This window comes from Accipiter gentilis, chromosome 7 (assembly GCF_929443795.1).
Source record: "Accipiter gentilis chromosome 7, bAccGen1.1, whole genome shotgun sequence".
NCBI lineage: Eukaryota > Metazoa > Chordata > Aves > Accipitriformes > Accipitridae > Astur > Astur gentilis.
The window spans coordinates 29,700,174-29,715,999 of record NC_064886.1 but is presented as its reverse complement, the minus strand read 5'-3'; the positions used below and the strand labels follow the sequence as shown (position 1 = coordinate 29,715,999).

The 15,826-nt window shown below is 35.6% G+C and overlaps 1 protein-coding gene across 2 annotated transcripts in view; it reads right to left on the bottom strand.

The window, feature by feature from the left end:
- The window catches only part of ITFG1 (integrin alpha FG-GAP repeat containing 1), a 91,922-nt gene that overhangs the window by 4,920 nt on the left and 71,176 nt on the right, over positions 1 to 15,826 (bottom strand). Inside the window, exons 15-16 of one of the 2 annotated variants that reach the window (XM_049805251.1) lie at positions 2,461 to 2,585; positions 1,530 to 1,612 (exon numbers count right to left, since the gene is read on the bottom strand). In XM_049805251.1, coding sequence (XP_049661208.1) covers positions 1,530 to 1,612; positions 2,461 to 2,585 — 208 coding nt within the window. The remainder of the gene's footprint in view (positions 1 to 1,529; positions 1,613 to 2,460; positions 2,586 to 15,826) is intronic. The other variant, XM_049805252.1, reaches the window with a different exon arrangement.

The window sequence follows — 15,826 nt, the reverse complement described above, 5'->3', positions numbered from 1 at the left end:
ATACTTAGAGACTGAAGCTTAATGGTGTTTACTTGAAATATATGGCTTAATATAATCATTTTCAGGTAATGCCATGTCTGAATTCAGTTTCTGTTTAACTTCCCAGGAATGCTATGGATATCCTCAGGGACTGACTTTTCTCATTAGGAGATTTATCTCCTGCCCCTGCCCAGGACAAAGTAAAATGCGTAAGAAAACCTTCCACAAAACTGCCTGGGGCTTGGAGAGATGGAGAAGCAGGGTGAAATAAGCCTGTAAGATAGATTGTTTCCTTCACATGAGAAGCTCCTCTTGGACAGTTTCATGGGGTCCAGCTGGTTAGGCATCTCAGTCTGAAGTTTACCCAGAGACAACTGGAGTTGTAGACAACATAACCAGTTGATTATGGCAGAAGAATGCTGGAGAGCAACAAAATTAAGCATTTTAAGGGCTTCTAAAAGACATCCCTCAAAAGCTGTGGGGTCCTGAGGCTCAGTTAACACCTTTTCTGTACTACAGGCTTCCTATCATGGGAAAGCTGTCAGTAGAAGACTCTATGTTGAGGCAGCACTGAGGCCTCTCAGGAAACAACATACCTATGTTAAAAAACATTATAAATTTAAGAAGTGTTTATTATGAAATCGGATTTCTTCTGCGGATTCTATCCTCTGCTACTCTACAGTGTCCATAAACTTACTCTATAGGAAAGCAAAAATAGTTTAAGGGTAAGATGACAGGAAAGTTTTTGTATAACATATACCTTTAAATACCTCAAGACTATAACTAAGTTTTCTTCATCTGGCAGATGTTATTCCTGTGGTTGTTAATTAGCAACTCAAGCAGCACATCACTTCTCAGCTGTTATTTGTCCTATAGTAAAATTAACTGCTGAAACTGATGTCAGAATTAATTTCTGCATGATAAATGCAACTGACCTCACTAGTAGATCAAGCGGCAAAAAGCAGCTGGAATATGTGACTAATGTTTTCTCTAATAGCAAAGAGAGAAACATGCTCTCTTTCTGGGATAAATATTTTAATTGCAAAGTGAATTCAGTGTTCAAGCTCTTGTGTAACCAACCCATTCACCTTTACTTAAAGAAAAACATTCGTACCTGTAGCAGCAGATATTGTTTGCAGAAGGGCTGGACTAAAGCTTTTATATGCAACTAGACAGAAATTGCATGTTTGGTGAAACAAAAATGCTTGCTTCATTCATTACCATGCTTGCAATTTATCAAAAAGAATGTTGGTAAATCTAGCAAATATGTTATTATTTACAGGAGTTGAGCTGGTAATACATTTTGATCATTTGTATGAGCTGGTAATACATTTTGATTGTTTATGGGCACTATCTAAGAGTCCACATAAATACTTGAGAAGTATTCTGCCTATTTACAGAAGCAACTACATCTATAGAACTGAACTCCCTCCATTGTTCTTAGATTTACTTTCTATACAAGTGACTATTTTTTAACCTACACATAATGCCCAATTTAAACTCTGTATTAATGTTATTTTGTGAAGTGCAAATCAAAATTATGAAGTTACCTTCGAGGAACATTATGAGGATAGGGGATGACTATAAGCTGGGAGTTTGGTATGATAGCTGTCCATTCTTGTTTTCTTACGGACTGAAAGAAGAACAAAGGCTATGTCAATTCCTAACAAGCCAACATACTTAAAAGAAAAGACATTTTCTGTTGAAACACACAAAAGGCAAAACAAAAAACCAGTTGCTTTTAAAAGATTTTAAATATAAGTGATTATTGCCTTACGTTTGTATAAACCTTTTATTCTGAAAGATCCGAAGTGCTTTAAAAAAAAAAACCCCAAAAGCAAAATAACTACTGCTGACATGAAACACAGCATCTGCTTGAAAAGTACAAAGCAACGACATAATAGGGAAAGAAGAAAAGAACCAATTCTACAAAGGAGGCAGGCAAAGCAATTATCCAAATCAGAATTTGGCCTGTTTGCTAATTCGAATACCTCACTTGAAAAAGTAGTACCATCAGATCTTTAAAGACTGAAAATGGTTAGGATCCTGCTTTTATGTTTCATATGAAGGTTACATAATCACGGTAATCTCCACCTCCCATTATAAGGATAATGGTTTTATCACTGAGGCAGAAAGGATTATGTGAACTTACAGGCTGGCCAGACCAACACCAGGAAAGCTTACAGCTGAGACCATAATAATTGGACTCTCAGATCTAATACATATTTACCATATAAACAAGCACTATACACCTGTGCTAACATTATCTTGGTGTTAATTTCAGAACTTATACCCCCCCGCCCCCCAAAAGGCATATAAGGTTCTTCCTGGGAAACTTTTCCGTATACAAACTTCTTTGACAGTCTTAGTTCAGGGTGAGGCGGGGGTGGAAAGAGTGTCCCTAGCAGTATTTCCATCCAAACTCTACTAGAAAAGGTAACACCATAAATATTAGCTTGACAATCTTAAATCTCAACTAACCTTTTCTCCTAAAGGACGAGGAATGCCAACATACAAATGGTCGAGGAAATTAGCACTACGTCCCAAGCCTAGCACGTTGTATGGCAACTGGAGAGCAAAATGTGCTGACTGGCTAAGCTGTCCAGCTGAAATAAAATTAGAAAAGAAGCCCAAGTAGGTATTTTGGAGGGGGAAGAAAAAAAAAAAAAAAAAAAGAGAGAGAGAGAACAACCCCAAAACTGGCAACTTTCTACAGTTCAGAGTCAGTAAGAAAAATGTTTAAAAAATTTTAACCAACTGCATGATTATTTAATTCTTAAAGTCTTAAACTCTCAATCCCACACTTCCAAACTACTTGTGGGCACTCGCTCGGAGAATAGCTTAAATGCTTTAGATTTCTAGGTAAGATGATTCTTTTGAGCACCATTTCTATGTTAAACTGAATCTCTACTATTTGTTACGAGTTAAGAAGAAACAGCTATCCACATTTATTTTGATACGAGTAGTGACAAGTCTTTTGCCCCACTGATTTACAAGCTCAGCCTCAACATGGGAAGGTTCACTTTAATTCTTATTAGAGTTGATCAGTAACTACTGTTTTTTCTTGTGTCACAAAATTAGCTAAGTAAATTCTCATGAACAAATTCTCAAATATTAAATTGATTTAATGCAAACAGGATTACAGGGGTTGCAAGTTAGGCCCTAGTAAGAGCATGTAATTATAAATAGTTAAAGGAGACACTGTAGGTGAAAAACAAGTTTCCTGAAAAGGCAGTAGGAAAATGGACAAGTGTTGCAGGTATCAACAGCTTCACTAACATCCCATTTCCAAAGTATCCAATTATTCCATTTAAATAAAAACTTTGTAAACTTTTAATTTCTGGCAAACTGATTCAGCTCCTATATAGATTTTTTTATTCATTCTCTAGAAAGCCTCTTAGTAAGTAATCTGGTTATACAGCAGGAATGATATCAGCACCTCATAAGCACCCCAGTGAATTCAGCCCTTCACCAGATTGATAGAAATGAGTTCAAGGGATACTTGACAACCACAAGTAGGTTTATGTGATCGATAGAAACAGTTTTTCACAAAGATATGATGTAGTCGGTATTTTTTAAGTGTCAGATTTTTCTCTGCTTTGACACCTGACAGATTATACCTGAAATTGGAAATTGTAAATTAAGCGACAAAACATAACAGCATGCGAATTAAAGAACATGAATTCACATTTTGTAATGAATTTACAGCCACTCGTTTCTAACTCTCCACACTTTCTTCCAAGGCTCCATTCTGAAAGTTAGTATTTTGCCTCTGACAACTGGCTGTTGGCCATACTAGTTGCACTGCATCTTGCACAGTTGCAGAGAACAGAGCAGAGGAAAAAACTCCCAAACGACAACCACCACGACTTCTCTGGCAAAGCCAAATACCCTTTCAAGAAAAACCAGAAACAAACTCTCATTTTTGGCCTCTGGAGATAGCCGCTAAGCGCAAGCATGCATTTGTCACTATACAGCAGCACTTACACCAAGGGACTACCAAGATGTGACACCTACTTTCAGAAGCAGCTCTTCAGCTTTTGTATCCTCTTATGGGGGACAAACTACTTTGTATATTGGATGATAATAATTTTGAACCCCTATTCAATACAATGATTACTTCATGGTCCTATTTTTGTGAACCTCCCCACCCTCCACCAGCTTTTTTAGGAAGAAGCTTGCCACATGCTGTCAGGCATGTTTGGAAACAGGCCTGTTTAATCATGAGGTAAATATCCTGTATTACTGTAGTTTCAGAGCTAGGATAATTTTATTTAAAAAGGCAAGATAAATGTCACCTAAATACACTTAGATGAGATCTGAAAAATCAGCTTGATGCAGTTACCTTTTTATTAAGCTAAAATGCTACTATAGCAAAAAGAAATAGGAACAGTCTTCCTAAAGATGAGGTGTATTTTGGATTTACTTTTTCCCCATACAGAAACATGTAATGAGCAAGTAGACATGGAAATATTTAAATAGGATTTGTACTTTCGGTCCTCTGTTGCAAGGGCAAGGTATACTGTGTACATAGTTAGGTGAACAACTAGATTATGGAATCTGTGGCAGAGAGCATTAGCTGAGCAGCTTTCCTCTTTAAGAACAGTTGTTTTTTTTTTCCCCAATAAGTTGAGATAACAGTATAAGACTTGAGTCTTGAGTCTGTCCCCACTTTGTCACTGACTTCCCTTACATGATCTTGTCTAAATTGCTCAATCTCCAAATCTAAAAATTGAGTAATTCTCAAATTAGAGTAAGAACATAATATTATATATATTATATAATATTATATAATATTATATATATGCTTACCAATATAAAAGCAGCAAGGAACAAAGGTAGGTTTATTAAATTTGACTTTGTTATAAAAACAAACAAGGTATGTATTACTTGATCATGCTATAACATAATAAAGAATTTAACAATTTGTTTCACTAATGCTGAATTCTGAAGGACTTTTCCCAAAAGAATAAGGTACTGCTGTAACATTTAACATTGAAAAACTGTTAGAATGACTTTTGAGTGAAATATTTAGAATTATGAGGAGACTGCAACTGAGATCTTCCTTTTTTCTTTCATCATAGAAATAAAATGAATGTCAACTAAATTAAAGGAAAAAAAAGAAAATGTCATACACTGTGTGCAGTCAGCCTTAAAGAGGTTAAAGAGTCAGATACTGCAGCTAGAATTCTTAAAAAGCATTGAATAATTTCATGGCTACTAACACTGGTTCTTATGCCTACTAACATAAGGATAATGAAATCTTACTCTTCAGGATGTAAACAGATCATTTGCAAAGATCAGAAAGGAATGTTTTCTTCTACATAGTAGGCAGAAAATGTACATATACCTTTTTTTTAATTTGCCTTTAAAATTGCGAGATATTAGCTAAGCGGGATGATAACATATAGCAGGTTCTAGTCTACTTTAAAGCTAGATACAAATATGAAATCTTTGAGACTATTTATTGCCTTACTCCCCTTACATCTATCATAAATTCTATAAAAGTTTGATGGTTACTCAAATGTTCCACTTAGAATTGCAAATAAGTAATTAAGAATGACAAGTGTTTATCTGAGAAACATAAAAACCCTGAACAAAGATTAAAAATAAAAAGTTACAGAGAGTACTGTCAACAGTTTATTGTCATATTTGAAGTTCTCAGTCACCGGTAATTAATTTACTTATGAAAATACTTCAAATTTAATTTAAATAGCAACTCTAGCTATTTGCCCTGATGTAGAACTATTGTGAACAGTTTTCTACTTGTTCCACAAAGATTTGAAAATACCATTCCATCTTCAAGAGGAAAATGGGATTTATTTCTTGTACTGAGATTGTTCTTTTGGAAGTCTCTGCAAGCAAGATGGAAAAAGTGGCTGTTGCTTCACAGTTTGTTTCACTTCATCAGTAGAACTGTTACTATAAACAAGAATTAAAAAAACTTCTCCTGTCCATGCTGTACTTTATTACTTTTTAATACTACTTCTAAGTCTATTCAACACTATGTCTTTTGCCTCATGTTTCTTTTCAAAAAAGTTATTTGGAGGCACCCACATATCATGGGCTATGGTATTGGTACAGGTGTTGGTGTTTATATTTTTGTTTTAAATCATAAGTCACTAAGTTTATTGCTTCAAAAACCTTGAGTAAAAAACCTCAACATTTTAAGACATGGTTTTCAGTGGTTTCAGCCTGTCAAGAGACCAAATTTTTAAGAAATAGCTAATTACGTTGGGCAGCCAAACCTTAGAAAATTTTGCAAAGTTTGATAGTCAGAAATCATTCTGAACAGCTCTGAATCAATCTCCTTATTTTTGAAGTCTGGCGTATAAAATTTGAAGCAATACATATCATTAACCCTTTGAAAGTCTTGTCTGAAAAACAAAATGATGTGTTGTCTGACATATAAAGTACTTGTTCTATATCTGAATTAAGGCATCTCCCTTGTTTCTCTTATACGATGTAAACTTGCTGAAAGCTTAAGAGTAGCCCACAATGCCCTGGGTTAATTTGTAATGTCCTCAACAGGTTATTTCAGGCAGCATAAGTGCTTAAATGGAGCCAATTTAATTTTATGAAGGGAAGATGACTGCGTTTACGTGTAGGAGCAATGCTTTCTATTTTTTCTGTCCTGGTTTCAGCTGGGATAGAGTTAATTTTCCTCTCAGGAGCTGGTACAGTTTTGGATTTAGTGTGAGAATAATGTTGATAACACGCTGATGTTTTAGTTGTTGCTAAGTAGGGCTTATCCCAAGTTAAGGATTTTTTGGTTTCCCATGCTCTGCCAGCAAGCAGGTGCACAAGAAGCTGGGAGGCAGCATGGGCAGGACAGCTGACCCCAGCTAGCCAAAGGGCTATTCCAGACCATAGGATGTCACGCTCAGTATATAAACTGGGGGGAGATGGCTGGGAGGGGCAGATCGCTGCTCGGCCATCGGTCAGCAGGTGGTGAGCAACTGCACTGTGCATCACTTGTCTTTTCTAGGGTTTTATTTTTATTATATTCCTTTTCATCACTATTATTACTAATATAGTATTTTATTATTAATATTTGTTAGTATTACATTTTATTTTATGTTAGTTATTAAATCGTTCTTATCTCAACCCACAAGTTTTACTCCCCCCCCCAATTCTCCTCCCCACCCTCCTGGGAGCGGAGGGAGGGAGGGAGTGGCTGCACTGTGCCTAGTTGCTTGCTGGGGTTAAACCATGGCAGTTTCTTTAAACAGAACTAATAATGTGTGATACTGGATTTATGAACAGTCTAGTTGAACCTGCATAGACTCACAACAAGGAATTTGTTCAGTCAGTTTAAATAAGCTTATTTTGTGGAATAATAGAGCAGAACACACAAGATCACTACACAGGAGTTGAAAGACTAATGGAAACTCTGATTTCAAACTTGTGGTCTCCTGAAGCACCATTCTTTTAATTTTTATTACGCTTTTCTTGACAAAATATCATTTGCAAAGAAGTAGTGTATTAAAGCCATTCAGATTAATTCAAAACACAGTAATAATATTTAGGCTTTCAAAAGTTCCCCAAACTCAATATATTAGATGACTGAATAGCTAAATGTATTTTCATAAATAAAAATGTTATGTCATTATTTCTTCCAGTTGCTATATTTTCCTCTAAATTACAAAATGATGCGTTTATCAGAAGCTTTAATATATTCACCAAAATAGTAACTGAAGATAATTGTGAACTGTGAATCCACTTGTCAAAAAAAACCCCAAACCAAACCACCAAAATCTGTTAGATTTAGAAAATATAACAAGGAGTTGCTTTGTTTTAGACATACATTCTTTGTACCTGTTGACAATGAAGGCAGCTTTTCTGGTAAAAACCCAGTTCATTGTGTAAAACCTAGTATCTGAGTTTTAGCCTCTAGTCTCAGACTTGCATCTAAATTCTTCTGTACCATCATCTACCTTACCATTGTGGTCAACACATGAATGACTGCCTTTTTTTTTTTTTATAGAAGAGATACACATACGCATCCTAGAAAAACTGAAAATTATTCCAAAAAACTACATGCAGAAGTTGCATGAATTGCTGCATTGCTGTGAACAACATGCATGCAACAGCTGGAATAAGACAAAGCCAAGACCACTTCAAGAGTTAGGTAAAAATCACAGTGAATGTGCATCACTTAAGCTGCATAGCTGAAACACTACAGTGATATTTACTTTACAGCCACTATCAGTATTGTGCTACATTGCACACCAAAGTGTTTCCCCATCTTTTGAAGCTGGCAGCTCCTTATTTTATTTGAAAATATGCCCGAACCACTTACTGCAAAAGAAAGAGGAAAAAATAACTGATAGTTATGAAATACCTGTGTAATATGCATAAGAATTTACAAAGCAGCTTTCAGAAAAAAAACAAAAAAACCCCAATAACTCCAAATCTGAAAGCTTTTTAGAAAGTTGGAGAATTTGATTTCCTTGGCTTTAGTTGAAAGCTTTACTTCAGTTCCTTTATTGCTGCCTTTGGAGTTGTAGGTCACTGGTTGGAAAAAAAAAAATTGCAGTGGAGAAAGAGCTCTTCTTCTACTTAAAATTATTCAATGGTAACTTCAGCTTTCTAAGGGCTGAGGTTGTCTTCCTTTTCTGACTTAGCTGTTTGCTTCTTTTCATTAGTCCAAACAATAGGAAACTCTAGATTAATGCAGTACACAACTTCACCTCTCAACTTTTTCTGCAGTTCCAGAAATAACTGGGGAAAGTGGATTGAAAGTGCACACTTGCAACTTTGATACCTATTACTTGCAGTGCTGCTAACACTTGTGATACTTCTTCTGAAAGCCTGAACTCCAAATCTGATGCATTTATATAAGCATATATGTCTTCATTAAGAATAACTTTACATCATAAAATTATAGAAGTAAAACTAGAAATTCTTTAAAGAGACCCAACCAACCAATGAAATTATCATAGTCCTGATATTATAACCCTTTGCACAAGGGAAAGTTGTCTAATTTGTAATGCCTAAATATGTGAAGTTTGGTAATATTGCATGCAATATTACAAGTTCAAATAAGTTTTCTAAACAAAAGAGAGTTATATAGAAAAATATACTAGCAGGCTATTCTCACCTATAGCAACCAGAAAATGCCTTGTAACAGAATCCAGCTATTCAATTATTAAATTATTCCAGCTTGTTCCATGAATACACTCTTCTCTCTATGTAGTGGAATTCTACATAATGAATCCTGCAATGTCAAATGGCTATTGACATTAAGCTTATTTTCCTTTTGTCTGGTACATATTGCAATGTTTATGTTTAAATTCATTACTATAATAGCTGCTAGACATTTGTGTTCACCTCACAATCCAATTTAGTTAAACAGCATGAGAACTCAATGCAACAACAGGGAAGAGTAAGCAGATTTCAGAAAACCAGAAGGGCACGACTTAACAGCCTGTGAAAGGTCATTCTGCCATGGAAGGTTTAAAACAAAACAAAACCAAACCAGCAAAATGGAAGAGCTCTGAAATGAGAATTGCAAAGGCTATCAGTCCGCACAGCCTCAGTCACACAGATGCTTAAACAAATTATGACTTGATCCATATGAGCAATTCAGTGAATCTATTCATATGATAATATTATGCCTATGTATAGATACTAATTTTTGAGTAAACCTTAAACATTTATTGTTCTGTTATTCCTGGTCCACAAGATTAGTATTTTTGGTAAGCACAAACTACAACTTTAACCCTATTTATTTCAAACTCTAAGTCTACTGACATATTTTTACTTTAAGAGAGAAAATTAAGACATCCATAGAACAGGCTGAAATATGGAAGATATTCTCCCATTTTAAGTGGAAGTGAAAACATGAAACTATACATCAACCTGAAGCTCTAGCGAGGCTAGGCCTGGCTTGCACAATCACAAGGGTTCATCCGGTACATACAAGACACGGTACATCAAAAAAGATAAAAAAAAAAATTTGGGGTGTGCCACACACTGTACAGAATAACAAGCTCTCCCTCCCCCATAGGTGTTCTTATCACAAAAACGGCAAGAGGGAGCTGCAAGCATTTTTGCCTCAGCTGTCTGGCTGGTCAACACACTACGGAGTCAGCCAGTACTGCTGCATTTATGGCAATGTATAGCTACCAGTCTTATCCTTCTGTCTGCAGACAGGCAGACTTCAAGGCCAGAAATTTGTACAAAGGAGAGAAAGAAAAAGGTATCTGAGGGTTCAGATGTTATACAGAAGAGGGAGAAAGCAAGCAGGAAGACAAAAATTGGGTTGTAGGTGAAAGGGGAAGGGCTATCAGAAGGAAAAACAGAGTAAAAAGTTGCTGATGGCTAAAGGCAGCCTGATGTTCATAGCATGAAGTCCCTACAGGACTACACAGTCATTTAACTTGTTCAGCCCTTGACCAGGGCACATTGCAATAACAAATTTAAAATGCCTGTCTTGTGCTGGTGCTACAACATGAAACTGTCCTTGTGCAGTTTCTGAAAATATTTCAGTAAATTAACAGCTGCTCCATATTAAATTTAAAGTATCTGATCATATTTATGTTGTTCTGGGTCCACAAGGACATTAGTTCTAAGAAAATCAGTTTGTGTTAATGGTAATAAACAAAACCAAACATATCAAGTAGGTAGCTTTCTCACGAAAACACAAAGGATCATTTACTGGGACCTACTTCAGCGTGCAAAAATGACATGCCTGCATTTTAGCCAAGGTCGGAACTGTTAACAAATAGAGCCATATAGTTGTAATCTGCAGTAATCTAACTGGCACCAGTCACTAAGCAAAATTCTATTCAAAACCAAAGAGATTTAGTAGGACTATTTCATTATCAACAATGATTTTTCTAGGATGGTGAAGTTTAAACAAAAAAAAAAAAACACAACAAAAAACCAAGAAAGCCCAGCAGCTTGCATTTGGTTAGCTTTACTAAATTCACCTCATGTATCCTCCCTGCACCCCAAGAACAGTTTTTATTTACTCTGTGCTCTACTTTAGATATAACACCCTAGTTGTTATACTCTTAATTTATGCCATGCATTGTTGCTTACAGGATGCAACTGAAAAACACCATGTCGGAATAATACCAGAAATTACTTAGAAGCCAGTAAAAGCCTGGAAATTCAGATGTAGAGCTGAAAATCCAGGCTGACACTCATACTTAACTATGGGTTCTTCTTAAAAATAACATATGCAAAAAAAACGGGGAGTGGAAAAGGCAGATCACAGGGAACGGATGAGAAAGCATGATTTAAATTTGAGTTTGGGTACTTCTCCCAGATTTACACCTGGACCTGATCTGATCTCAAGCATAAAATTCCTTAAATATTTGAAGAAGCTGTTGCAATTAAATTTCCTCTCAGAGACAGAAGGTCTGTGGAGATATTAACTACAGGTGTAAGACCCAGTACTTCTCCACTCTAATGCTCATTTTGGCAATTGCTATTCCTTGTAGCTAATTTAGCAGTATTTCTTGTTGGGAGATTACAAGTGAATTGAGCAATGTGAAAGTAAAAGCACAGAATATGCACTAATTATTATTCTGCTATCTTTTAACAACATACTGGAATGTTAATAGGAGAGAGAATAATTCTAACAATGTTTAAAAAAACCCCCTTGTAATTATGCAAATTTCTTGTAGTTAAGGCTTGGCAGATCAAAGAACCTTAAAATGAATTAGATAAGGACAGCCGTATGTGCCTTTTTATTTTACTCTTTGCATGAATATTGCATACATGAAAGATACCGTAATTCAGAACTAAAGACCTGCAGAATTAGGAAGATCAGAAGCAGAATGGTGGACATTTCTTTGAGTACTATATGATTTACTTTAGCCCAGGGCTGGAAGGATAACTTAAAGTGACTGGATAGTTTGGTTTCAGCGGTCCAGCCAATAACCATTCTCCTGCTAAGACCAGTGGTAAAGACAACAAATAGCATCAGCTGACTTGGGGGGCAGGGGGGAGGAATGGTGAGCATCGTTTTTATTAGAAAAAGAACAATGTTGTTACTCACGTTACTTCTTGGGAAAGAGATGAATTATTTTAAAAATATGATTACAAAATATCAGATTATCTCATTATTGCTTTCATATAATTAAAAGCTTCAGATATGGATTGTTCTATAATATTATATAAGGCATGCAAATAAATTGATGAAAATTATTTTTAAAATGGTATATTGATGCCATACTTTTAAAAGCTTAATGCGGAAAAGATGTTTTGTAGGTTTATACGTGGCCTAAAAATGCCATGTGGGTTTGGTTGTGCTCACCAGTACACATATATAGAAGTGTTGCATGAGGTATTTCTTAAGAGTCAAATAGAATACAATTCTGATGTAACAGACTGTTTTTCAAGATAATAACCTGTAGGCCAGTAATTCTAGTTAGAACATTTACCTTATTTTACCAGTAGGACTTGTAAAAGAAGAAAGTTTAGCTACAAACTTAATATAATAGCTTCAGAAAATGTGACTTAGGTTCTTGCAGGAATTATACAGACTCAAAAAAATCTATTAACATATTACAGTTGAGAAACTGATCAAAGACAGTATTAGAAAATTCCATGTAGCAATACTGCTAGGGTCATAATGCACTTGGAATTCATTACTGTTATTTCATAATGCCAAAACAGAAAAGGAATTCATCATGATTGGACTCTGTTAGGTTTTTATTATTGTAAATACAGTAGCAGTGAAGATGAACGGTACTATAGCAGTATTAAATCATATTTGATAGCTGTTTCTTAAAGTAAATTGCAAAAACATTGCATTTCTAAAAGCACTGCCCCCCCCACTCCCCCAAAAAACCCAAACCCTAAAGATAATGTTTAAGAAAAACGTATTTGTTTTTGTTCTTGGAAGAGAGAACTAGAAAAAAATATTAAGAAAACGATACGTGAAATAGCTTAAAATTTGGACCTAGCTTTATTCCCCACAGATACAAGGAATTTGTAAGCTATGAGCATTTTTCCATGACACAGAAGTCTGTAGTTGGAAGAACATCTTTATTTTGCCACTAGGTTATTTTATGAGCTTGCTTAAGTAGTAAGTGCCAAAGGGTCAAACATACACAAAAAACCCCCATCTAAACTTGTATTTTCTCAAAGTGGGGTTTAGAATCAGTTTATACTGCTGTGAATTAACCTTTTAATAGATATTCTGCACTCAAGATCCCACAAATCCATTATGTTGTTATCTTCTGATTAAAATTATGTCAATTTATAAAAATAAAATTTACTTTAAAAAGCAGCATGTAATACATCAGATATGCCAAGTTTCAGTCCTCTACAGTTACTATTTATGACATCCCAAATATAAAATATTTTTAAGAATCTGATAATATAGATTCTGCTAGCTGTTAGACATGATTTTTAAGTGCATTGTATGAGTTCACTTAGAACATCAGATTTCTGAGATTGTGTTCATTACAAATAAGTTGCAAGAGTTAAAGACTTCCCTGACTACGTGAACATTGAATCTAAATGGGTATAAGTAGATCTAAGCAAAGGTTATGTTGTTTTTTTGACTTATAGCCATTTTATAGCACTTCCCTAAGAAAGAAAAAAGGGTCAGTTTCATGATTTTACTAAAGTGTTTCTTTTCTTAGGCAAAACCCATCTTTTTTGTTACTTAGACAGTTGTTACTTAAACAGTTATGCATCAGTACTCCTGATTCTCTGATAATAAGACTGTGCAATAAGTATCTATTCACAAGTCATAGGGCCAAAGGAACTATGAATCTGTGTTTTCATTAAGTTAGCTAATATTCATACAGGTGCATCAAATTTAGTCAGGCCTGCATTAAGTCCCAGTGAGCCTGAAGGAATAAATACATTACACTACTTTAAACCCACCTATTTCTTCATTTACGTGCATGCTCACCCAATGAATGCACTCAACTAACTTTTAGTGGCAGGCTGGAAAGAAATTTTGTAATATAGAAATGATAGTAATTTCCAGTAACTCTGACAGCAGCTCTCAGGAAGAAGCTTTATCAATAGGTCCATATTCCGAGAAGATAGGCCCAAAGAACACGGGCAGTGATGAACTGCAAGTAGCTTAGTTAACAGCATAGGGAGGGATTAGTGAACTCCAAGCTTTATTACGTAAGTTTGTGAAGTGAAAGAGTTTTTACTCTTTTCTAAGATAGGAAGTGCATTCCAAACTCTTTATACTTCTGTTGTTTTGAAAAACAAGTACTCATATGTCTTTTAAAAAAAGGAATAGGTACAACAAAATTGCTTGTATTTTAACAGTGTATGTCTTAATGGTATCCTATCAGAAACTCAACTCTAAAGACAATATGCAACATGGAAGCAAAAAGAGGACAAAACCCCAAGATATCTGGTCATCAGGAAGAACAGAACAGAAAAGGCTCTCCAATGTGGATTTAAGTAATATGGATAACACAGTAGGAATCTCTAGAAATCTGTCCTGAGGCAAAATACCTTCAAAAACGGGACAGAAGCTGTGAAACTAAGGATGTCTGTATTTGTATGAATATGAATCCCGCATGTCTTTGCGAGAAGCCCTACTTCCTGTATAGAACCTGCAACGTCTTTTAGCCTCATCTTCTATTTCCCCATAAACCCTCCACAGTACACTAAACTTTTTTCTGCTATGTTCCGTCGTTACTGCTTGGGCAAGAACATTTCAGGCTATGGCTAATTGCAACTGCATGCATGCTGACCATATGGCCAGCCTAAGGACAAAACCAGACCAAATAATTGTTGATCTGTAACTAAAGTCTTTTCCTCATATGGAATTCTATCTTCTACTGAACTACTGATTTTTACAGAACTGGTAAGAGTTTTATTTGAGGCACGTATGCTCCAGTTAAAATTGGCTTAAGCTAGTGGATTCAAAAGTTATTAGGGACCACAACTAACCAAAAAGACAGCATACTGAAGTAGGTTTCCCATCCACAGTAATCCAAGGCTTTTGAGGGATAAGGAGTAAGATCCTGTGTAGGCCTTTACCAGTATTTTCTGATATGGTTAACAAGGTAGGCTGTACTGTGACTTGGCTCTGACAAAGCTTGCAAGCCTTCATCTTGGTAATTGGCAACAATGAGATCTGCCAGTTGTTACCCAGCCAGAACTGGCTGCCTAAGGGCATGGGTCGGATCGTCTAACGGAGTGTAACTAAAAACCTCTAAACTCATCATGGGGTTTTAAGTGTTTCGAACTAAATATGTAAGCTCTTTTTAAATTTAGCTTATGAAGAAAACCTTCAGAGCAATGAAGCTGAGTATACCACTAACAGGATGATTAGTTTGTTAAAATGAGTTTGTGCAACAATTAGAAAGAATACTCTGCATTTTCATGTTAGCATTAATTATTAGTTTAATTAAAATGTAGACTAATACTTTCACAGCTTTCAAACCCATACCTAAACATGTACGAATACAGAAGTGCTACAGAATACCAGGATACGTTTATTGTAGCTATCTGGCTTATATTTCAGGACATCTTTCTCTATTTTTTTAGGGTGGAATTGACAGTCCTGAGCACAGTATTCAAGGTGAGAGCATTATCACTGATCTAGGACCTTAACATGTCAGCATTTCTTCCCCTTTAAATTAGTGTTATACTATGGGAAACTTTTTTTTTAAATCTGAGTTTAATTTGAAATAAAACTTGAGTGACGGATGCAGATGACTGCCACCACTGGGATGGAGTCAGAATGGCTCAACTTACAGACGCGCATACTCTGATCATGTTTTGACTTGTGAGTTTGGATTTTCTGCCTAAGCAAAATGTGAGTCCATTATGGTCATAAGATTAACAATCATAAGTTAGACTAACAGACCACTTAGTACAGTCGCCTGTGTCTTGTAGGAGCCAT